Source organism: Coregonus clupeaformis, chromosome 21 (assembly GCF_020615455.1).
Source record: "Coregonus clupeaformis isolate EN_2021a chromosome 21, ASM2061545v1, whole genome shotgun sequence".
NCBI lineage: Eukaryota > Metazoa > Chordata > Actinopteri > Salmoniformes > Salmonidae > Coregonus > Coregonus clupeaformis.
The window spans coordinates 41,726,838-41,749,263 of NC_059212.1; the positions used below are offsets into that span (position 1 = coordinate 41,726,838).

The 22,426-nt window shown below is 43.5% G+C and overlaps 2 protein-coding genes and 1 non-coding gene across 3 annotated transcripts; 1 reads left to right on the forward strand and 2 right to left on the reverse strand.

Moving 5' to 3' along the window:
* The first annotated feature begins 934 nt into the window (after nucleotides 1-934).
* On the forward strand, nucleotides 935-10,490 carry LOC121535653 (zygotic DNA replication licensing factor mcm6-B). The gene is made up of 18 exons (XM_041842901.2): nucleotides 935-1,130; nucleotides 1,591-1,737; nucleotides 1,987-2,097; nucleotides 2,219-2,306; nucleotides 2,417-2,578; nucleotides 2,862-3,027; nucleotides 3,121-3,266; nucleotides 3,529-3,679; nucleotides 5,860-6,001; nucleotides 7,723-7,864; nucleotides 7,950-8,057; nucleotides 8,144-8,299; nucleotides 8,421-8,549; nucleotides 8,657-8,821; nucleotides 9,011-9,134; nucleotides 9,233-9,427; nucleotides 9,504-9,643; nucleotides 9,739-10,490. Exons 1-18 carry the CDS (start codon nucleotides 1,033-1,035, stop codon nucleotides 9,841-9,843), a joined length of 2,475 nt encoding a protein of 824 aa, XP_041698835.2. The 5' UTR covers nucleotides 935-1,032; the 3' UTR covers nucleotides 9,844-10,490.
* A 23-nt stretch (nucleotides 10,491-10,513) lies between these two features.
* LOC121534503 (zygotic DNA replication licensing factor mcm6-A-like) lies at nucleotides 10,514-17,513 on the reverse strand. Its single transcript, XM_045206044.1, has 10 exons — nucleotides 17,386-17,513; nucleotides 14,851-14,997; nucleotides 14,491-14,601; nucleotides 14,282-14,369; nucleotides 14,010-14,171; nucleotides 13,583-13,730; nucleotides 13,344-13,489; nucleotides 12,953-13,103; nucleotides 12,683-12,828; nucleotides 10,514-10,522 (listed from the first exon to the last, which is right to left on the reverse strand). Exons 1-10 carry the CDS (start codon nucleotides 17,511-17,513, stop codon nucleotides 10,514-10,516), a joined length of 1,236 nt encoding a protein of 411 aa, XP_045061979.1.
* Nucleotides 17,514-21,169: 3,656 nt separating this feature from the next.
* trnae-cuc lies at nucleotides 21,170-21,241 on the reverse strand. Its single transcript has one exon. It is a non-coding gene; the product is annotated as a tRNA-Glu (tRNA).
* Nucleotides 21,242-22,426: the final 1,185 nt, after the last annotated feature.

Consider the following 22,426-nt stretch of genomic DNA (forward strand, 5'->3'; position numbering starts at 1 on the left):
TTATGCATAGTCACTTTAACTCTACCCACATGTACATAAGACCTCAATTACCTCGACTAGCCGGTGCCCCCTCACATTGACTCTGTACCGGTACCCCCCTGTATATAGCCTCCCTACTGGTATTTTATTTTGCTGCTGCTCTTTAGTTATTTTCTTTTCTTTTTTTCTTTTACTTTTTTTCTTTAAAAAACTGCATAGTTGGTTAAGGGCTTGTAAGTAAGCATTTCACTGTAATGTCTACACCTGTTGTATTCGGCGCATGTGGCAAATAAAATTCGATTTGATCAGTTCAACAGCTTCCTCCAGTGGAGAAACTGCATAACTGCACCCAACCACCATTCTGGAAGTAGCTACCACTTGTACGCTCTTTTATTTTATGTGGAAATACACAAAGTTGGTCCTAACACGGTAACGATATTACAATTTCTTGACTGTCGAAGGTCAGTTTTGCGCCCTCCACCTTCATACCAGGAGTGGGAAGGGAAGCTGGTCCTAGATCTGTCCACACAGTCCGGTCGTCACTAGTTACCACATTCACAAAGTCATAATTATGGCTAAACCACACCTATATCTACCATGTATCTTCTTAAACTCTGATTTTAAACCTTAATCCAAACTTTAACCACACTGCTAATATTATCCCTAACCCCAACCTCATATTAAGACCAAAATGCAAATGTTTGTTTTCATGAATTTTTACGATATAGCCCATTTTGATTTTGTGGCTGTGGTAACTAGTGACAACCGCACATGGTCATTCCGCATACATTTTTCTAGCATGGAAGGGGAAGCAGAAAGGAGGTTGTTTTACATTTGCATACCAACTTTTGATTGGCTAAAATCCTTCATACGTTTGCATGGTTGAAGATACATCGATGTAATTGGTCGACTATGTCGCGCCAAACGTCACATGGTCCTGGTTTTCGCGCGAAAAGTGCACTTTCTTTTCCCCTGCGAGCGTTGTACAGTCAACAGGAGAGACTTTAGAAACGATTCAATATTTTAATATTTTAGTTTTAATCAAGTGAAAAGATGGATCTTGTACAGCCGACTCAGGAGAATGCGGGACAGATGGTGAAGGACGAGTTGGCAGAGAAATGCCAGAAGCTTTTCCAGGCTTTCTTAGAAGAGTAAGTGAAATAACGACATGATGATGTTATTATTCTTGCTGGTACATTGTTTGCTTAGCTAGCTATAGCTATCTAGCAGATAGCTAATAGCTAATAGCTATTGGATAGCTAGCAAAACTGTAACATATAGCTAGACATCAAGGTTATGTCTTGATTTACTTTATAAATATTGTGCTAACTAACTATTTTAAATGCATTTTACCAAGTTTTTGGAACTGTTGAAACCTAGCTAGCTGGCTAGCTTACAAGCTAGTTGAAGTTGGCTAACACGATGTGCATGGCTAACATATCCAATCTAGCTTCATACAAGTCTTTTATAACCACAGTTATACATCAGTTATACAGTACCAGTCAAAAGAATGAATGAGTAGGTGTGTCCAAACTTTTGACTGCTAGTGTACATCAAAATGGGATGCATACAACTAATAAAACGGTTGTATTTTTGTGTCTGTGTGTGTAGGTACCAGACAGCAGACGGTGAGGTGAAGTATGTCCATGATGCTGAGGAGCTGATCAGGCCAGAGAGAAACACTCTGCTGGTCTCCTTCACTGATCTGGAAGGATTTAACCAGGAACTGGCAACCACCATCCAGGAGGAGTTTTACAGGTAGCTACAGATCTAGGATCAGATTTCGATTCCTCAAGCCATCAGAGGAGGCGGCGCAACACTCCATAAAATAAAACAGTGTGATATTTAGGTCATAGACCTTTTATAAGACCCTCCCCAAACTCTAACAGAGCACTTAGAACCTTTGTGTGTTAGTGTTGTTGAAGATCTTAACGTTACTATGTCCAGCTAACGAGCTCTCTATTCCTCTCTCCTTCTCTTTCTACTTGTATCTCTCCCCCTCTTCAGAGTGTATCCCTTCCTTTGCCGTGCGGTGAGGAACTTTGCTAGGGATCATGGGAATGTCCCTGTGAATAAGGAGTTCTACTTGGCCATTCAGGACCTGCCCACCAGACACAAGTAAGAGACATATACCTGAAGACAAATGTTTCAAGTCACACAAATGGTGTTGTTGGTCTGACGGGTTCTGTTCTCTAAGATGTTTTGTGTGTGATCTGACAATGTTCCTTTTGTGTTATAGGATCCGTGAGCTGTCCTCCCTGCGTATCGGCTCTCTGGTGCGGATCAGTGCACAGGTAGTGAGGACGCACCCTGTACACCCAGAACTGGTGAGTCACACACTGTATACCCAGAGCTTGTGAGTGAGGCCGAATGCTTCCTAAAAACTCTTGAGATGTTTTACATCTGTGTCTGATCCTCTCTGTTATGCCTCCTTCAGGTGAGCGGGACGTTCCTGTGTCTGGACTGCCAGGGGGTGTGTCCAGACGTGCCCCAGCAGTTCAAGTACGCACCGCCCACCGTCTGCAGGAACCCTGTCTGCAGCAACCGCGCTCGCTTCCATCTAGACACACATCGCTCCAAGTTCATCGACTTCCAGAAGGTAGACGTTTACATTTTTTGTTGTTTAGCAGATGCTCTTATCCAGAGCGATTTACAGGAGCAATTAGGGCACAACGTCAGATTATTCACCTAGTCGGCTCGGGGATTCTGTCAGATATCATCTGAATAACTTTGTCACCTTAACAACCTGGTCCCTTCAGAATAGTAGGAAGGCACGCATGTGATTGTGTCAGTAATGTTACGTGTGTGTGTCTGAGTCTGAAACTTGTGTGTTACACGTGTGTATGTCTAACCTCTGTGTGTGTGTGTGTGTGTGTGTGTAGGTGCGTATCCAGGAGACCCAGGCAGAGCTTCCCAGAGGGTCCATCCCCCGCTCCCTAGAGGTGATTCTGAGGGCCGAGGCTGTAGAGACGGCCCAGGCCGGAGACCGCTGTGACATCACTGGCTCACTCATAGTGGTGCCCGACGTCTCCCAACTCAGCACCGCAGGTATGTACATACACAAACAAAAATACACACTGGCATGACACGTACACAGGTCATACAGACACACAACAGGACTCATTTCCCATCTCTCTCTAGGTGTGCGAGCAGAGACCAGTTCCCGTGTAGGAGGGAGACAAGGTTATGAGAACGAGGGCCTTCGCGGTCTTAAAGCCCTGGGAGTCAGAGAGCTGTCCTACAGACTGGCCTTCCTCGCCTGCCATGTGGCTCCTACCAACCCCAGGGTACGACACACCCACTCACCCAAACCCCGAGACACACACACTCACCCAAACCCCGAGACACACACACTCGCCCAAACCCCGAGACACACACACTCGCCCAAACCCCGAGACACACACACTCACCCAAACCCCGAGACACACACACTCACCCAACCATCGAGACACACACTCGCACTACCTCAGGCTACAAACTGGTATACATATAATGCATGCATGTACAACATTTGTTTGAAGGGTGTTGTAATGGTGTTTGTGTGTGTAGTTTGGAGGAAAGGAGCTGCGTGATGAGGATCAGACAGCGGAGAGCATCAAGAGTCAGATGTCAGTTCAGGAGTGGGAAAAGGTGTTTGAGATGAGCCAAGACAAGAACCTCTACCACAACCTCGGCACCAGCCTGTTTCCAACTATACACGGTCAGTACTACACTGTTACTACCAGAGCTAGACATTCTGGTACATTTGCCAGTGGCAGACCGTGCCAGTACCAACTGAAAACTACTGGCCCAAATGAGAAAATTACTGGCCCGGGCCAAGATTGACATTTTAGTCATTTAGCAGACGCTCTTATCCAGAGCGACTTAAAGGAGCAATTAGGGTTAAGTACCTTGCTCAAAGGCACATCAACAGATTTTTCACCTAGTTGGTTCGGCGATTCGATCCAGTGACCATCCGATTACTGGCCCAACGCTTTTAACCACAGGAAAGCAAGTTGTGCTCACAGAATTTCAATCGTGGGGGATTTCATGTTTAATTTGCAGCCTGGACAAGCATCTTATATTATAGCCAACCATAAAATCGGATATTTACACTGATTGCTTGGAAAACAAAAATAAAACCATCCCCCTCTCAATGATGACATATAAGCTAGACTTAACACATTAAACGGTTTAAAATGTAATATTCCCCTCCAGAAATTAGCTCAATTACATTGATGAAAAGCAAGATCTTTAGGTACATGATCCATATTATCAGGCAGGTGTGCTATTTTAGGAATAAGCATTATCACCTGTAGCCTGATGCAGCATGGTAGCTACATGGCTGAAGCATGATCACCTGTCGGATGCAGCATGGTAGCTACATGGCTGAAGCATGATCACCTGTCGGATGCAGCATGGTAGCTACATGGCTGAAGCATGATCACCTGTCGGATGCAGCATGGTAGCTACATGGCTGAAGCATGATCACCTGTCGGATGCAGCATGGTAGCTACATGGCTGAAGCATGGGGTTGCTCCTCTACATTGTTTACCACAATGGGCTAATCATTAGCTAGAACACAGACTCTAAATATAATTATGTTGCTTGTTTAATGTCCCAAAAAAACTCCTGTGGGCACTAATAAAATCCTGTGATTTTTTTGAATACAGTGCAATTGTGTGAATTCTACAGTGAATACCCTTTATGCATTCGAATGGCTGTGGTTCCCGTGGTTACTTTTTTTTATTGTCATGCAAGACACTTAGATTGTAAAACGCTACCAATTGCACAAAAATTGGAGTTGAGAAATAAATCATACAAACTGGAAAGCTGGGATCCCGCTCTTTTCAATAATTGCCATCAAAACTGTTGTCTTTTCCCGAGATTGCATTTAGAAATTTTGCGCCGTGACTGGGCTTATTAGAACACATTTCTTTCCACGCCGCAATCAGCTGTGTGAGGAGTTGCGCGCTCTTGCCAGCTGATAAATAAACAACAGCTTCGGGGATTAATCTGTTTTTTAAACAATTATATAGACTACAGAATAGCATTAGGGCCTATTACAATATTCATTATATAACTATAGGCCTACGTAAACCTCCTTGTTAATAATAACATCGCTGTGTAGGATGTCTGATAGGAAAAAAATACTGAAAAGCAGGTGGAGGACCTTTTATTCTGTGATTGTGGCATGCACGTGCCAATGTTGAACTCTGAATTGATGGGCTTCCCGCCTCTACTGAGACGGGTCTGGCGCGAGTATCCAGGACGTAGCCTACTGAGGCAGGGCTCACTCGAGACGGAGGCTCGACATTCTTTCCTCCGCTTGGAAACCGAATGGTTGATAACAAGTGTGAAGCATCAGACGTCGGGAAGATTGTGAAGGATTAAATACAAATATACATGATTATTTTCTGTTTTGGAGTTTGAAAATGTCTACTGTAGGGGGCGGCAGGTAGCTTAGTGGTTAAGAGCGTTGTGTCAGTAACCGAAAGGTCGCTGGTTCTAATCCCCGAGCCGACTAGGTGAAAAATATGTCGATTTGCCCTTGAGCAAGGCACTTAACCCTAACTGCTCCTGTAAGTCGCTCTGGATAAGAGCGTCTGCTAAATTACTTAAATGTAAATATACTGGCTCAAGCGGCCATATGAAAGTTTGATTAATTGGCCCGGTGAGCTCAGCTGACGTTGCCGGGCCAGTGGGCAGCCCTGAATGTCGAACCCTGACTACTACTGCACCACTACCATATTACTACCACAACCTCGGCACCAGCCTGTTCCCCACCATACACGGTCAGTACTACACTGTTACTATTACTATGTTATTACCACAGCCTTTGCATGTGGTATTCTGTGTGTGTGTGTATAACGTGTGTGTGTGTGTATAACGTGTGTGTAGGTAACGATGAGGTGAAGCGCGGTATCCTGTTGATGTTGTTCGGGGGTGTTCCTAAAACCACCATGGAAGGAACGTCTCTCAGAGGAGATGTCAACGTCTGCATTGTAGGAGACCCCTCTACCGCCAAGAGCCAGTTCCTCAAGTAAGACCTCTACACCCTACACACTTACACACTTACACACTACACCCTCCACACTTACACACTATACACTCCACACTACCTACCTACATGAACAGTGCCTTGACTTAGGCTATTCCACATTTTGTTGTGTTATAGCCTGAATTCAAAATGGATTAAATATACTTTTTCTCTCACTCATCTACACACAATGATGAAGTGAATACATATTAGTTAGAAATTTTCGAACATTTATTGAAAATGAAATACGGAAATATCTCATTTACATAAATATTCACACCCCTGAGTCAATACATGTTAGAATCACCTTTGGCAGCGATTACAGCTGTGAGTCTTTCTGGGTAAGTCTCTAAGAGCTTTACACACCTGGATTGTGCAACATTTGCCCATTATTCTTAAACAAATTCTGGTTGTTGATCATTGCTAGACAACCATTTTCTGGTCTTGCCATAGTCTTTCAAGTAGATTTAAGTCAAAAGTGTAACTCGGCCACTCAGGAACATTCACTGTCTTCTTGGTAAGCAACTCCAATGTAGATTTGGCCTTGTGTTTTAGGTTATTGTCCTGCTGAAAGGTGAATTCATCTCCCAGTGTCTTGTGGAAAGCAGACTGAACCAGGTTTTCCTCTAGGATTTTGCCTGTGCTTAACTCCATTCCGTTTATTTTTTATCCTGAAAAGATCCCCAATCCCTAATGATTACAAACATACCCATAACATGATGCAGCCATCACTATGCTTGAAAATATGGAGAGTGGTACTCAGTAATGTGTTGTATTGGATTTGCCCCAAACATAACACTTTGCATTCAGGACAAAAAGTGAATTGCTTTGCCATATTTTTTGCAGTAGTACTTTAGTGCCTTGTTGCAAACAGGATGCATGTTTTGGAATATTTGTATTCTGTACAGGCTTCCTTATTTTCCCTCTGTCAATTAGGTTAGTATTGTGGAGTAACTGCAATGTTGTTGATCCATCCTCAGTTTTCTCCTATCACAGCCATTAAACTCTGTAACTGTTTTAAAGTCACCATTGGTCTCATGGTGAAATCCCTGAGCGATGTTCTTCCTCTCCGGCAACTGAGTTTGGAAGGATGCCTGTAACTTTGTAGTGACTGGGTGTATTGATACACCATCCAAAGTGTAATTAATAACTTCACCATGCTCAAAGGGATATTCAATGTCTGCTTTTTTATTTTTACCCATCTACCAATAGGTGCCCTTCTTTGCAAGGCATTGGAAAACCGCCCTTGAGTCCATGCAACTTATTATGTGACTTGTTAAGCAAATGTTTACTCCTGAACTTATTTAGGCTTGACATAACAAAGGGGTTGAATACTTATTGATGCAAGACATTTCAGCTTTTCATGTTTAATGATTGTTTTTGTTTTTTGAAAAACATAGTTCCACTTTGACAATATGGGGTATTGTGTGTAGGCCAGTGACAAAATCTCAAGTTAATCCATTTCAAATGCAGGCTGTAACAACAAAATGTGGGAAAAGTCAAGGGATGTGAATATTTTCTGAAGGCACTGTATGAGATTCCTCAATGTCAGAAAGCATTCCTCAAGTCAATCCCTCCATCCTGTAGCCTACACACTTACACCTCTACTCACTTGCACCCTACCCGTCTAACCCTCACACAAAACCAGCGACACATCCCCCTATACCGACGCTACACCCGTACACTCTCAGGCTTATAGCCTTCCACCCTGTCTCTTCCCTCAGGCATGTGGAGGAGTTCAGTCCCAGGGCTGTGTATACCAGTGGGAAGGCCAGCAGTGCAGCAGGTCTAACAGCAGCCGTGGTTCGAGACGAGGAGTCACACGAGTTCGTCATCGAGGCCGGAGCACTCATGCTCGCTGACAACGTGAGTGTGTGTGTGTGAGCTGAGGATGGTGCATGTGTGTGTGTGTTTTGTGCTTAAAGTGGTGTGTATTTCTCTTTGTCAACAGGGTGTGTGTTGTATCGATGAGTTTGATAAGATGGAGACCAGAGACCAGGTGGCCATCCACGAGGCCATGGAGCAACAGACCATCTCCATCACTAAAGCTGGAGTCAAGGTACACACACATACATGCTCACACATACACCAGCGCCATCACTAAAGCAGAATTGAACACACACTCTAACCCTCCCACTCCTCCAGGCCACTCTGAATGCCCGTACGTCCATCCTGGCGGCTGCTAACCCGGTCGGTGGTCGCTACGACCGCAGCAAGAGTCTGAAACAAAACGTCAACCTGTCCGCTCCCATCATGAGCCGCTTCGACCTCTTCTTCATCCTAGTGGATGACTGCAACGAGGTGAGTAAGAGAGAAAGAAAATGTGTGTGTGTGTGTAAAAGAAAGATGTGACAAACTATGCCACAGCGAGGCGTTTATATATGTGTGTGTTTATACGTACTAATGGAATGTGTGTGTGTAGGTGACAGACTATGCCATAGCCAGGCGTATTGTGGATCTGCACTCTCGCATTGAGAACTCAGTAGACAGACTCTACTCTCTGGATGAGATCAGAAGATACCTGCTCTTTGCCCGGCAGTTCAAACCCAAGGTCAGTGCTGTGTGTGTGTGTTTCAAGGGTTCAGTGTCTTTGTGTTTCTGTGCTGTGAGTCCAATGGAGCAGTACTAACATGTCTGTACATTTGTGTTTGTGCATAGATCTCTGGTGAGTCGGAAGAGTTCATCGTGGAGCAGTACAAACGGCTGCGTCAGCGTGACGGCTCTGGGGGCGTGGCCACATCGGCCTGGCGAATCACGGTGCGGCAGCTGGAGAGCATGATCCGCCTTTCTGAGGGCATGGCCCGCATGCACTGCTGTGATGAGGTAAGAGGTCAAACAACTTACACACACACAACTCAATCACACTGGACTCAGCTCTCAAAACCTGTGTTTCAAGTTTGGTTCTGTCCTGAAGGATTGATAAAATCTGCTAGTCTGTCATAGATTGTGTGCTAATACATTGTGTAGGATGTTCTGTCATACAGTGTGCACGTTATTTGTTGTTTTCTGCAGGTCCAGCCGAAGCACGTCAAGGAGGCATTCCGCCTGCTCAATAAGTCCATCATCAGAGTGGAGACGCCTGACATCAACCTGGAACATGACCAGGAGATGGAGGAGGAAGAGGAGGGGGAGAACGGTACACACTACTACTACTACTACTACTACAGCTTTACATTAGTTATTTATATGTTATACAGCAGGTGTGGTAGTGAAACCTCTTTTCTATCTCTGCAGGTCATGACATTCCTAACGGAGTGAATGGCCAGGTTAACGGGCAGGTGAACGACCACACCAACGGAGTTACCGGCCAAACCAACGGTGTGAATGATCACGCTGACAGCAGCTCCAAGCCCTCGCTGCGCCTCACTTTCCCAGAGTACCGCCGCATCTCCAACCTGCTGGTGCTGCATCTCCGCAGGGCCGAGGAGGGTAAGACACACACACACACACTACATGTGCAAAGTGTGTATTGCAGTGGTTAACTGTTGTTTACCTGTGTGTGCAGCTGAGGAGGAGGAGGAGTTGAAGAAGAGTGCAGTGATCAACTGGTATCTGAAGGAGATGGAGTCAGAGATCGACTCAGAAGAGGAACTCATCAACAAGAAGAGCCTCATAGAGAAGGTCCTACACCGACTGGTGCACTACGTAAGTACACACACCATGGAGTCAGAGTAATAAGACATTTACAAACCTTACATCCAACAGACAACTTTACTAACTCTCTTTCTCTCCATCTCTAGGATCATATCCTGATAGAACTGTCTCAGGGGGGGCTGAAAGGGTCAGAGACAGAGACACAGGAAGAAGTTCTGGTCGTCAACCCCAACTACACTCTGGAGGACTAGACTCATCTCATCCCTCCTTCAATCTCTCCTCCCCTCCAACCCTTTTCCTCCTCCTCCCCTCTTTCCGTGGGTTTATGTCAGACGCCAATTCAAGACTCTTGAAGCTGTTTTTATTGAACATTGATCTGTGTAATGACGTTTTAAACTTTTGGTAAGGTTTCATTTCATTCCTGCTTTATAGAGTTTTTCTCGACTCTAGCCTGTTTGAAAACTTTTATTTGTATTATTGTTGCCAGGGGAATAATGTAAATATGTTGCTCTGATTTCTCCAGAGCATTTGCTGGCTTATGGCTGTTGAAATGTGTGCGTCTCCTCAGTTAACTTGATGTTAATCCTCTGACTGTACTTCCCATGTTAAATGTACGCATACAAAAAAATACACACAAATGAAAGTCTACCTTTGATGCATATGTTTTGTATACAAAAATACAAAAGTGTTATAGCATGTGGAAAAATGCTTCCCCATTAAACAAAGAGAAGAATAATCAAATGTTTGATGCTGTTAATGCCCTCCCTGTGGCCAGTGGTGTTTTACTGACCTTATTAGATATGTCTCTGCATCATAGCTGCTGTGTGAATCGCTGTACTGTACTGTGCAGGTCTAGTCATTTAATAAAGGACTGTCTTCTCCATGCGATTCACACACACCTGTCTGCTTCTCCACTGATGTTTACACATACTAAAACAATAAGAAGTAAGGGGTCATAATTGGCCAAACTAGCCAACTGTTATTTTGTTCTTGCTAGTTACTGTGCAATCACTCAGGCATTTGTGTTTTTCCCCTTTCTGTCGTTTTCTAAGAATAACAGGTTTTTTCTGCCTCTCGTTTAAAGGCAGTTCAGTTTCACTGAAAATGTCTGTGGTCAGAGGGTTAAATCAAACACATCAGCACTTACAGCGCCTTGCAAAAGTATTCAGCCCCTTGGCATTTTTCCTATTTTGTTGCATCACAACCTGTAATTTAAATGGATTTTTATTTGGATTTCATATAATGGACATACACAAAATAGTCCAAATTGGTGAACTAAAATGAAAAAAATAACTTGTTTCAAAAAATGTAGGCGTGTGTGTGTCTCTCGATGGTTGGGTGAGTGATTTTGTACGTTTGCCCACTGACAAAGACATGATCAGTCTATAATTTTAATGGTAGGTTTATTTGAACAGTGAGAGACAGAATAACAACAAAAAAATCCAGAAAAACGCATGTCAAAAACGTTATAAATTGATTTGCATTTTAATGAGGGAAATAAGTATTTGACCCTTCTGCAAAACATTACTTAGTACTTGGAGGCAAAACCCTTGTTGGCAATCACAGAGGTCAAACGTTTCTTGTAGTTGGCCACCAGGTTTGCACACATCTCAGGAGGGATTTTGTCCCACTCCTCTTTGCAGATCTTCTCCAAGTCATTAAGGTTTTGAGGCTGACGTTTGGCAACTCGAACCTTCAGCCCCCTCCACAGATTTTCTATGGGATTAAGGTCTGGAGACTGGCTAGGCCACTCCAGGACCTTAATGTGCTTCTTCTTGAGCCACTCCTTTGTTGCCTTGGCCGTGTGTTTTGGGTCATTGTCATGCTGGAATACCCATCCACGACTCATTTTCAATGCCCTGGCTGAGGGAAGGAGGTTCTCACCCAAGATTTGACAGTACATGGCCCCGTCCATCGTCCCTTTGATGCGGTGAAGTTGTCCTGTCCCCTTAGCAGAAAAACACCCACAAAGCATAATGTTTCCACCTCCATGTTTGACGGTGGGGATGGTGTTCTTGGGGTCATAGGCAGCATTCCTCCTCCTCCAAACACGGCGAGTTGAGTTGATGCCAAAGAGCTCGATTTTGGTCTCATCTGACCACAACACTTTCACCCAGTTCTCCTCTGAATCATTCAGATGTTCATTGGCAAACTTCAGACGGGCCTGTATATGTGCTTTCTTGAGCAGGGGGACCTTGCGGGCGCTGCAGGATTTCAGTCCTACACGGCGTAGTGTGTTACCAATTGTTTTCTTGGTGACTATGGTCCCAGCTGCCTTGAGATCATTGACAAGATCCTCCCGTGTAGTTCTGGGCTGATTCCTCACCGTTCTCATGATCATTGCAACTCCACGAGGTGAGATCTTTCATGGAGCCCCAGGCCGAGGGAGATTAACAGTTATTTTGTGTTTCTTCCATTTGCGAATAATCGCACCAACTGTTGTCACCTTCTCACCAAGCTGCTTGGCGATGGTCTTGTAGCCCATTCCAGCCTTGTGTAGGTCTACAATCTTGTCCCTGACATCCTTGGAGAGCTCTTTGGTCTTGGTCATGGTGGAGAGTTTGGAATCGGATTGATTGATTGCTTCTGTGGACAGGTGTCTTTTATACAGGTAACACACTGAGATTAGGAGCACTCCCTTTAAGAGTGTGCTCCTAATCTCAGCTCGTTACCTGTATAAAAGACACCTGGGAGCCAGAAATCTTTCTGATTGAGAAGGGGTCAAATACTTATTTCCCTCATTAAAATGGAAATCAATTCATAACATTCTTGACATGCGTTTTTCTGGATTTTTTTGTTGTTATTCTGTCTCTCACTGTTCAAATAAACCTACCATTAAAATTATAGACTGATCATTTCTTTGTCAGTGGGAAAACGTACAAAATCAGCAGGGGATCAAATACTTTTTTCCCTCACTGTATGTGTGTGTCTCGAGGTTTGGGTGAGTGTGTGTGTCTCGGGGTTTGGGTGAGTGTGTGTGTCTCGGGGTTTGGGTGAGTGTGTGTGTCTCGGGGTTTGGGTGAGTGTGTGTGTCTCGGGGTTTGGGTGAGTGTGTGTGTCTCGGGGTTTGGGTGAGTGGGTGTGTCGTACCCTGGGGTTGGTAGGAGCCACATGGCAGGCAAGGAAGGCCAGTCTGTAGGACAGCTCTCTGACTCCCAGGGCTTTAAGACCGCGAAGGCCCTCGTTCTCATAACCTTGTCTCCCTCCTACACGGGAACTGGTCTCTGCTCGCACACCTAGAGAGAGATGGGAAATGAGTAGTAACAGTGTAGTACTGACCGTGTATGGTGGGGAACATGCTGGTGCTGAGGTTGTGGTAGTAATATGGCAGTGGTGCAGTAGTAACAGTGTAGTACTGACCGTGTATAGTTGGAAACAGGCTGGTGCCGAGGTTGTGGTAGAGGTTCTTGTCTTGGCTCATCTCAAACACCTTTTCCCACTCCTGAACTGACATCTGACTCTTGATGCTCTCCGCTGTCTGATCCTCATCACGCAGCTCCTTTCCTCCAAACTACACACACAAACACCATTACAACACCCTTCAAACAAATGTTGTACATGCATGCATTATATGTATACCAGTTTGTAGCCTGAGGTAGTGCGAGTGTGTGTCTCGATGGTTGGGTGAGTGTATGTGTATGTCTCGAGGTTTGGGTGAGTGTGTGTGTCTCGAGGTTTGGGTGAGTGTGTGTGTCTCGGGGTTTGGGCGAGTGTGTGTGTCTCGGGGTTTGGGTGAGTGTGTGTGTCGTACCCTGGGGTTGGTAGGAGCCACATGGCAGGCGAGGAAGGCCAGTCTGTAGGACAGCTCTCTGACTCCCAGGGCTTTAAGACCGCGAAGGCCCTCGTTCTCATAACCTTGTCTCCCTCCTACACGGGAACTGGTCTCTGCTCGCACACCTAGAGAGAGATGGGAAATGAGTCCTGTTGTGTGTCTGTATGACCTGTGTACGTGTCATGCCAGTGTGTATTTTTGTTTGTGTATGTACATACCTGCGGTGCTGAGTTGGGAGACGTTGGGCACCACTATGAGTGAGCCAGTGATGTCACAGCGGTCTCCGGCCTGGGCCCTCAGAATCACCTCTAGGGAGCGGGGGATGGACCCTCTGGGCAGCTCTGCCTGGGTCTCCTGGATACGCACCTACACACACACACACACACAGAGGATAGACATACACACGTGTAACACACACAAGTTTCAGACTCAGACACACACATGTAACATTACTGACACAATCACATGCGTGCCTTCCTACTATTCTGAAGGGACCAGGTTGTTAAGGTGACAAAGTTATTCAGATGATATCTGACAGAATCCCCGAGCCGACTAGGTGAATAATCTGTCGTTGTGCCCTAATTGCTCCTGTAAATCGCTCTGGATAAGAGCATCTGCTAAACAACAAAAAATGTAAACGTCTACCTTCTGGAAGTCGATGAACTTGGAGCGATGTGTGTCTAGATGGAAGCGAGCGCGGTTGCTGCAGACGGGGTTCCTGCAGACGGTGGGCGGTGCGTACTTGAACTGCTGGGGCACGTCTGGACACACCCCCTGGCAGTCCAGACACAGGAACGTCCCGCTCACCTGAAGGAGGCATAACAGAGAGGATCAGACACAGATGTAAAACATCTCAAGAGTTTTTAGGAAGCATTCGGCCTCACTCACAAGCTCTGGGTATACAGTGTGTGACTCACCAGTTCTGGGTGTACAGGGTGCGTCCTCACTACCTGTGCACTGATCCGCACCAGAGAGCCGATACGCAGGGAGGACAGCTCACGGATCCTATAACACAAAAGGAACACTGTCAGATCACACACAAAACATCTTAGAGAACAGAACCCGTCAGACCAACAACACCATTTGTGTGACTTGAAACATTTGTCTTCAGGTATATGTCTCTTACTTGTGTCTGGTGGGCAGGTCCTGAATGGCCAAGTAGAACTCCTTATTCACAGGGACATTCCCATGATCCCTAGCAAAGTTCCTCACCGCACGGCAAAGGAAGGGATACACTCTGGAGAGGGGGAGAGATACAAGTAGAAAGAGAAGGAGAGAGGAATAGAGAGCTTGTTAGCTGGACATAGTAACGTTAAGATCTTCAACAACACTAACACACAAAGGTTCTAAGTGCTCTGTTAGAGTTTGGGGAGGGTCTTATAAAAGGTCTATGACCTAAATATCACACTGTTTTATTTTATGGAGTGTTGCGCCGCCTCCTCTGATGGATTGAGGAATCGAAATCTGATCCTAGATCTGTAGCTACCTGTAAAACTCCTCCTGGATGGTGGTTGCCAGTTCCTGGTTAAATCCTTCCAGATCAGTGAAGGAGACCAGCAGAGTGTTTCTCTCTGGCCTGATCAGCTCCTCAGCATCATGGACATACTTCACCTCACCGTCTGCTGTCTGGTACCTACACACACAGACACAAAAATACAACCGTTTTATTAGTTGTATGCATCCCATTTTGATGTACACTACCAGTCAAAAGTTTGGACACACCTACTCATTCAAGGGTTTTTCTTTATTTTTAGAAATTGTTACATTGTAGAATAATAGTGAAGACATCAAAACTATGAAATGACACATATGGAATAATAACTCATGTAGTAATCAAAAAAGTGTTAAACAAATCAAAATATATTTGAGATTCTTCAAATACCCACCCTTTGCCTTGATGACAGCCTTGCACACTCTTTTATATGAATATATGAATACTGGGATATATAGTGACTAACATAAAAATCATCATATTCATGTTTTAAGTCACAATTCTTGCATGAAGGTTATATATATATTTTTTTTAACATGACTTATTCAAATAGTAACAATATAAATGTTTCTACTTGGGATTATAAGTGTTTCTACTCAACCTATTAACATATAAGTGCTAGTATCCTAACACATAAAAATAATGCAGCTTTGTTTTAACCAGAGTTTCTATTTAAGGCAGTTATCTTGCAATTGTATAAGCAATACATTAAATACTAAATCCCTTATAATATTATTCATCATAATATCATCCCTTATGTTTTACAAGGTCTAGTAATGCTTGCTCTCCCTTTCGGACACCTCCCTAACATCCATTTTCTGAATCTAAGCAGAACCTGTTTAGGGGATTAAGAGACATGTCCATGGACACTTGTAACTGGAAACCCTATGTTACATACATATACTACATAGAGAAAACATGAGAAAGGCCTAGTCTATCTTTTTAGGATTCCAGGTTTTCCTCAGGCATCCCATATGGGACTCCTAGTTCCAACATCAAATTACTCAGAAATGTCCTTGTTTTCGAAAGAAAAGCAATTTTTTGTCCATTAAAATAACATCAAATTGATCAGAAATACAGTGTAGACATTGTTAATGTTGTAAATGGCTATTGTAGCTGGAAACGGCTGATTTTTAATGGAATATCTACATAGGCGTACAGAGGCCCATTATCAGCAACCATCAGTCCTGTGTTCCAATGGCACTTTGTGTTTGCTAATCCAAGTTTATCATTTTAAAAGGCTAATTGATCATTAGAAAACCCTTTTGCAATTATGTTAGCACAGCTGAAAACTGTTGTGCTGATTAAAGAAGCAATAAAACTGGCCTTCTTGAGACTAGTTGAATATCTGGAGCATCAGCAATTGTGGGTCCGATTACAGGCTCAAAATGAAACATAGAACTTTCTTCGGAAACTCTTCAGTCTATTGTTGTTCTGAGAAATGAAGGCTATTCCATGCGAGAAATTGCCAAGAAACTGAAGATCTCGTACAATGCTGTGTACTACTCCCTTCACAGAACAGCGAAAACTGTCTCTAACCAGAATAGAAAGAGGAGCGGGAGGCCCCGGTGCACAACTGAGCAAGAGGACAAAGACATCTAGTTTGAGAAACAGACGCCTCACAGGTCCTCAACTGGCAGCTTCATGAAATAGTACCCGCAAACACCAGTCTCAACGTCAACAGTGAAGAAGCGACTCCGGGATGCTGACCTTCTAGGCAGAGTTGCAAAGAAAAAGCCATATCTCAGATTGGCCAATAAAAAGAAAAGATTAAGATGGGCAAAAGAACACAGACACTGGACAGAGGAAGATTGGAGAAAAGTGTTATGGACAGACGAATCGAAGTTTGAGGTATTCGGATCACAAAGAAGAACATTTGTGAGACGCAGACCAAATGAAAAGATGCTGGAGGAGTGCTTGATGCCATCTGTCAAGCATGGTGGAGGCAATGTGATGGTCTGGGGGTGCTTTGGTGGTGGTAAGATTTGTACAGGGTAAAAGGGATCTTGCAATGCCATGCCATACTCTGTGGATGGTGCTTGATTGGTGCCAATTTCCTCCTACAACAGGACAATGACCCAAAGCACAGCTCCAAACTATGCAATAACTATTTAGAGAAGAAGCAGTCAGCTGGTTTTCACTCTAATGAGGTGGTTGCGGGAGCCGATCGACCCGAGCTTGGGGTTGGGAGATGCTTCAGGAAGCATGGGGTGAAATCTCTTCAGATTACCTCAACAAATTGACAACTAGAATGCCAAAAGTCTGCAAGGCTGTAATTGCTGCAAATGGAGGATTCTTTGACGAAAGCAAAGTTTGAAGGACACAATTATAATTTCAACTAAAAATCATTATTTCTAACCTTGTCAATGACTACATTTCCTATTCATTTTGCTATATTTCCTATTCAAACTCATTTCATGTATGTTTTCATGGAAGACAAGGACATTTCTAAGTGACCCCAAACTTTTGAACGGTAGTGTAAGTCTGTAATCATGACAAGCCCATCCTCCTCCTGTCACTGCCCCATACAGACATTCTGGGTTTCCATAAGGGCAGTCAAGTGGTCCTCCTTTGATGTTGCAGGGCTTCCTATTAGCGTTGATGTAGTATCCTGGTTGTCCTTGAACAGGGAATACTCCTCCTGGAGTTGATTCCATTTCCCGGTTTGTTCTAGTGTTCACAGTTGGTATGGCCATCTGTGTTACTGTGGATTTGATCAAAAGAGATTTCAGCAATGGTAATACACAGCAAAAACTATACCCATTACTACCAGTGCTACGCCTATCATTATTGCCATCTTTGTGAACATTGCTCCCCATTTTCCAAATGATAAGTCCAACCAGCCCCAAGCCTGAGCATCCTGTCCAGCATTGTTCTTGAGTTCTTGTCTCAGTCCTTTAAGCTTGGTCATTGCTGCAGTGAATGTTCCCCCTGGAGCAGTGTTATTTGGAATAAAAGTGCAACACTCACTGCCAAACATAACACAAACTCCACCTTTTTCTGCTAGGATCCAATCTAAAGCCTGTCTATTCTGCCAGGTCATCCTACTTGTTGCCTGTACTTGTTCTCCCAGTGCTGACAAAGCGGAGTCAGTATAATTTATGAACCTCTGCTGATTGTAATATATGTAATTGATCCATTCCACATTTTTATTGGGGGTTATCCTAACAAGTATTGATTCAAATCCTGATTTGCCCTCACTCCTAGCTTTAAATTCATCAGGAATTCCTCGGGGTTGGCCTATATATCTATCTTTACATTTGGATCAGATTAATATGCCCTTTTTGATCTTCTTAATTTGATATCCTGCATATCAACCTTTAAGGCCTCCCAGTCCGCTAATACAACTTGTTGTATTAACTGTACCGTAGCTGTAGCGGGTGATGTTGGACGGAGTCAAACGCAGGAGAGTAAATCACGGAATAAATGGTTTAATAAATAAACAGAGGTACGCAGTAATGCATAATACGCAGCAGTGCGGACAAACGGCGCACTGGGGAAAATAAGTGAATAACCCAGCGATACACAATATACAGTGGGGGAAAAAAGTATTTAGTCAGCCACCAATTGTGCAAGTTCTCCCACTTAAAAATATTAGAGAGGCCTGTAATTTTCATCATAGGTACACGTCAACTATGACAGCCAAATTGAGAGAAAAAAATCCAGAAAATCACATTGTAGGATTTTTAATGAATTTATTTGCAAATTATGGTGGAAAATAAGTATTTGGTCACCTACAAACAAGCAAGATTTCTGGCTCTCACAGACCTGTAACTTCTTCTTTAAGAGGTTCCTCTGTCCTCCACTCGTTACCTGTATTAATGGCACCTGTTTGAACTTGTTATCAGTATAAAAGACACCTGTCCACAACCTCAAACAGTCACACTCCAAACTCCACTATGGCCAAGACCAAAGAGCTGTCAAAGGACACCAGAAACAAAATTGTAGACCTGCACCAGGCTGGGAAGACTGAATCTGCAATAGGTAAGCAGCTTGGTTTGAAGAAATCAACTGTGGGAGCAATTATTAGGAAATGGAAGACATACAAGACCACTGATAATCTCCCTCGATCTGGGGCTCCACGCAAGATCTCACCCCGTGGGGTCAAAATGATCACAAGAACAGTGAGCAAAAATCCCAGAACCACACGTGGGGATCTAGTGAATGACCTGCAGAGAGCTGGGACCAAAGTAACAAAGCCTACCATCAGTAACACACTACGCCGCCAGGGACTCAAATCCTGCAGTGCCAGATGTGTCCCCCCTGCTTAAGCCAGTACATGTCCAGGCCCGTCTGAAGTTTGCTAGAGTGCATTTGGATGATCCAGAAGAGGATTGGGAGAATGTCATATGGTCAGATGATACCAAAATAGAACTTTTTGGTAAAAACTCAACTCGGTCGTGTTTGGAGGAAAAATAATGCTGAGTTGCATCCAAAGAACACCATACCTACTGTGAAGCATGGGGGTGGAAACATCATGCTTTGGGGCTGTTTTTCTGCAAAGGGACCAGGACGACTGATCCGTGTAAAGGAAAGAATGAATGGGGCCATGTATCGTGAGATTTTGAGTGAAAACCTCCTTCCATCAGTAAGGGCATTGAAGATGAAACGTGGTTGGGTCTTTCAGCATGACAATGATCCCAAACACACCGCCCGGGCAACGAAGGAGTGGCTTCGTAAGAAGCATTTCAAAGTCCTGGAGTGGCCTAGCCAGTCTCCAGATCTCAACCCCATAGAAAATCTTTGGATGGAGTTGAAAGTCTGTGTTGCCCAGCGACAGCCCCAAAACATCACTGCTCTAGAGGATATCTGCATGGAGGAATGGGCCAAAATACCAGCAACAGTGTGTGAAAACCTTGTGAAGACTTACAGAAAACGTTTGACCTGTGTCATTGCCAACAAAGGGTATATAACAAAGTATTGAGAAACTTTTGTTATTGACCAAATACTTATTTTCCACCATCATTTGCAAATAAATTCATTACAAATCTTACCAATGTGATTTTCTCTTTTTTTTCTTTCTAATTTTGTCTGTCATAGTTGACGTGTACCTATGATGAAAATTACAGGCCTCTCTCATCTTTTTAAGTGGGAGAACTTGCACAATTGGTGGCTGACTAAATACTTTTTTTCCCCACTGTAATCTCTTACCTAGTTTGATGACTGTGGACATTTTTGCTTACTTTTTATTGTTCTAAATAGAGACGTCCAGAAGGGCCATGGGTCATATTAGATTGTGTAGAAATGCAGGAAATGTACTTTAGATGCCCCAAAAAATGGGAGGACCCCCAGCCTACATACAGACTTGAAAATCACTGGCCACTTTAATAAATGGAACACTAGTCACTTTAATAATGCCACTTTAATAATGTTTACATATCTTGTATTACTTGTCTCATATGTATATACTGTATTCTATACTATCGTAATAATGTTTACATATCTTGCATTACCCATCTCATATGTATATACTGTATTCTATACTATCTATTGCATCGTAGCCTATGCCGCTCTGACAATGACATTGCTCATCCATATATTTATATATTCTTATTCCATTCCTTTACTTAGATTTGTGTGTATTAGATATGTGTTGTGGAACTGTTAGATATTACTTGCTAGATATTACTGCACTGTCGGAACTAGAAGCACAAGCATTTCGCTACACTTGAAATAACATCTGCTAACCATGTGTATGTGACCAATACATTTGATTTGATTTGAAGTCATGTCCCCCCACTTCTAAAACCAAAGTTGCCCCCTGACTGGAAGGATGACAGACAGCAAACTACAAGTCAGCAGGCCCTGGTCAAACACGTCTACAACCAGGGGCGGACAACTACCAGAAATCATCCCTGGCATTTCTAACACACTGGCCCATTTATTTCCTCGAGGCCCCCATTATTAGCCTGATAATGATGAATTTGTACAAAACTCCCAAGTTAGACAGGCCCACTGGGCTAAAAATGGACCAGCCAATCTGGCATTGACCCTTTGCTTTCACCTATCCAACCATGTCAGGCCAGTGACTTGTGGCTAATTCCAGGAAGGGATGAACAAGGAGGCAAAAGGGCCTTAAAGGGGAATTCAGTCAGATGGATATGATCAAAGATATGAACAATGCTTGTTTCTAATTCATGTAGGCCTAGAGATAAGGCCTAAAGGTATTAGGCTTAGTATACAGTATACTTGGTTAGGTTATGAAAAACACTGAAAATTACTTGGAACCAAAAGTTCTTCGCTCAGTTGGGGAATAAGCCAATTAGTCTTTTTATTAGTCATTAGATTAACTGTACAGTGGATAAAACAGCAATTCCCTGACCGGGAATCGAACCCGGGCCGCGGCAGTGAGAGCGCCGAATCCTAACCACTAGACCACCAGGGAACCCATTTTTAATTGCGAAAAGTGAGGTTATTGTTCGTGTGTGGACTCCTTTGGCCCTAATCCGATTGGACAATAGCTAAATGAAAGTAAAACTTCACATTAGCGAGGGAAGAGGGGAGCGCATGGTAACCACTGAATTGTTTCATCAACTTGGCGAGCGAATCACTTTTTAGTCGTACCGGTAAGTCGTTTTGTAATGCTATCAACTCGTCATTTAATGTCAAGAAAGCTTGATGACCACTTCGGCAAAACATGCTCACTACTAGTTGAATCTAAAGTAGCTAACGGTAGCTAGCTAGCGAGCTAGGCTGCTATCACACACAGTCCGCCCACACTAGTCGCCGCTCAACTCCATCGTAAATCATGGAGTTTTTTAACATGACTTATTCAAATAGTAACAATATAAATGTTTCTACTTGGGATTATAAGTGTTTCTACTCAACCTATTTGTTATATCTAACCTAGTTGTAAAAGAACGGACATCTGCACAGTTTCACATTGAACATCACTCTGTCGTTTAATGACATGTGCCACGCATTCTGACAACCCATTCATCCGTAACGCAGCACACTGTCGTAAACCATAACAACGTACAGTACGACGTACAGCACGTCGTACCATACATAACACTATTAACATATAAGTGCTAGTATCCTAACACATAAAAATAATGCAGCTTTGTTTTAACCAGAGTATCTATTTAAGGCAGTTATCTTGCAATTGTATAAGCAATACATTAAATACTAAATCCCTTATAATATTATTCATCATAATATCATCCCTTATGTTTTACAAGGTCTAGTAATGCTTGCTCTCCCTTTCGGACACCTCCCTAACATCCATTTTCTGAATCTAAGCAGAACCTGTTTAGGGGATTAAGAGACATGTCCATGGACACTTGTAACTGGAAACCCTATGTTACATACATATACTACATAGAGAAAACATGAGAAAGGCCTAGTCTATATTTTTAGGATTCCAGGTTTTCCTCAGGCATCCCATATGGGACTCCTAGTTCCAACATCAAATTACTCAGAAATGTCCTTGTTTTTGAAAGAAAAGCAATTTTTAGTCCATTAAAAGAACATCAAATTGATCAGAAATAGAGTGTAGACACTGTTAATGTTGTAAATGGCTATTGTAGCTGGAAACGGCTGATCTTTAATGGAATATCTACATAGGCGT

Coding starts and splice junctions, on each gene's coding strand:
- LOC121534503 (XM_045206044.1), bottom strand. CDS start 17,513: ATGGAATCAACTCCAGGAGGAGTATTCCCTGTTCAAGGACAACCAGGA. Junction 14,172..14,281: donor ACCCTGTACACCCAGAACTG/GTGAGTCACACA, acceptor TGCCTCCTTCAG/GTGAGCGGGACGTTCCTGTG. Junction 13,731..14,009: donor AGTTCATCGACTTCCAGAAG/GTAGACGTTTAC, acceptor GTGTGTGTGTAG/GTGCGTATCCAGGAGACCCA.
- LOC121535653 (XM_041842901.2), top strand. CDS start 1,033: ATGGATCTTGTACAGCCGACTCAGGAGAATGCGGGACAGATGGTGAAG. Junction 1,738..1,986: donor ATCCAGGAGGAGTTTTACAG/GTAGCTACAGAT, acceptor CCCCCTCTTCAG/AGTGTATCCCTTCCTTTGCC. Junction 2,307..2,416: donor ACCCTGTACACCCAGAACTG/GTGAGTCACACA, acceptor TGCCTCCTTCAG/GTGAGCGGGACGTTCCTGTG.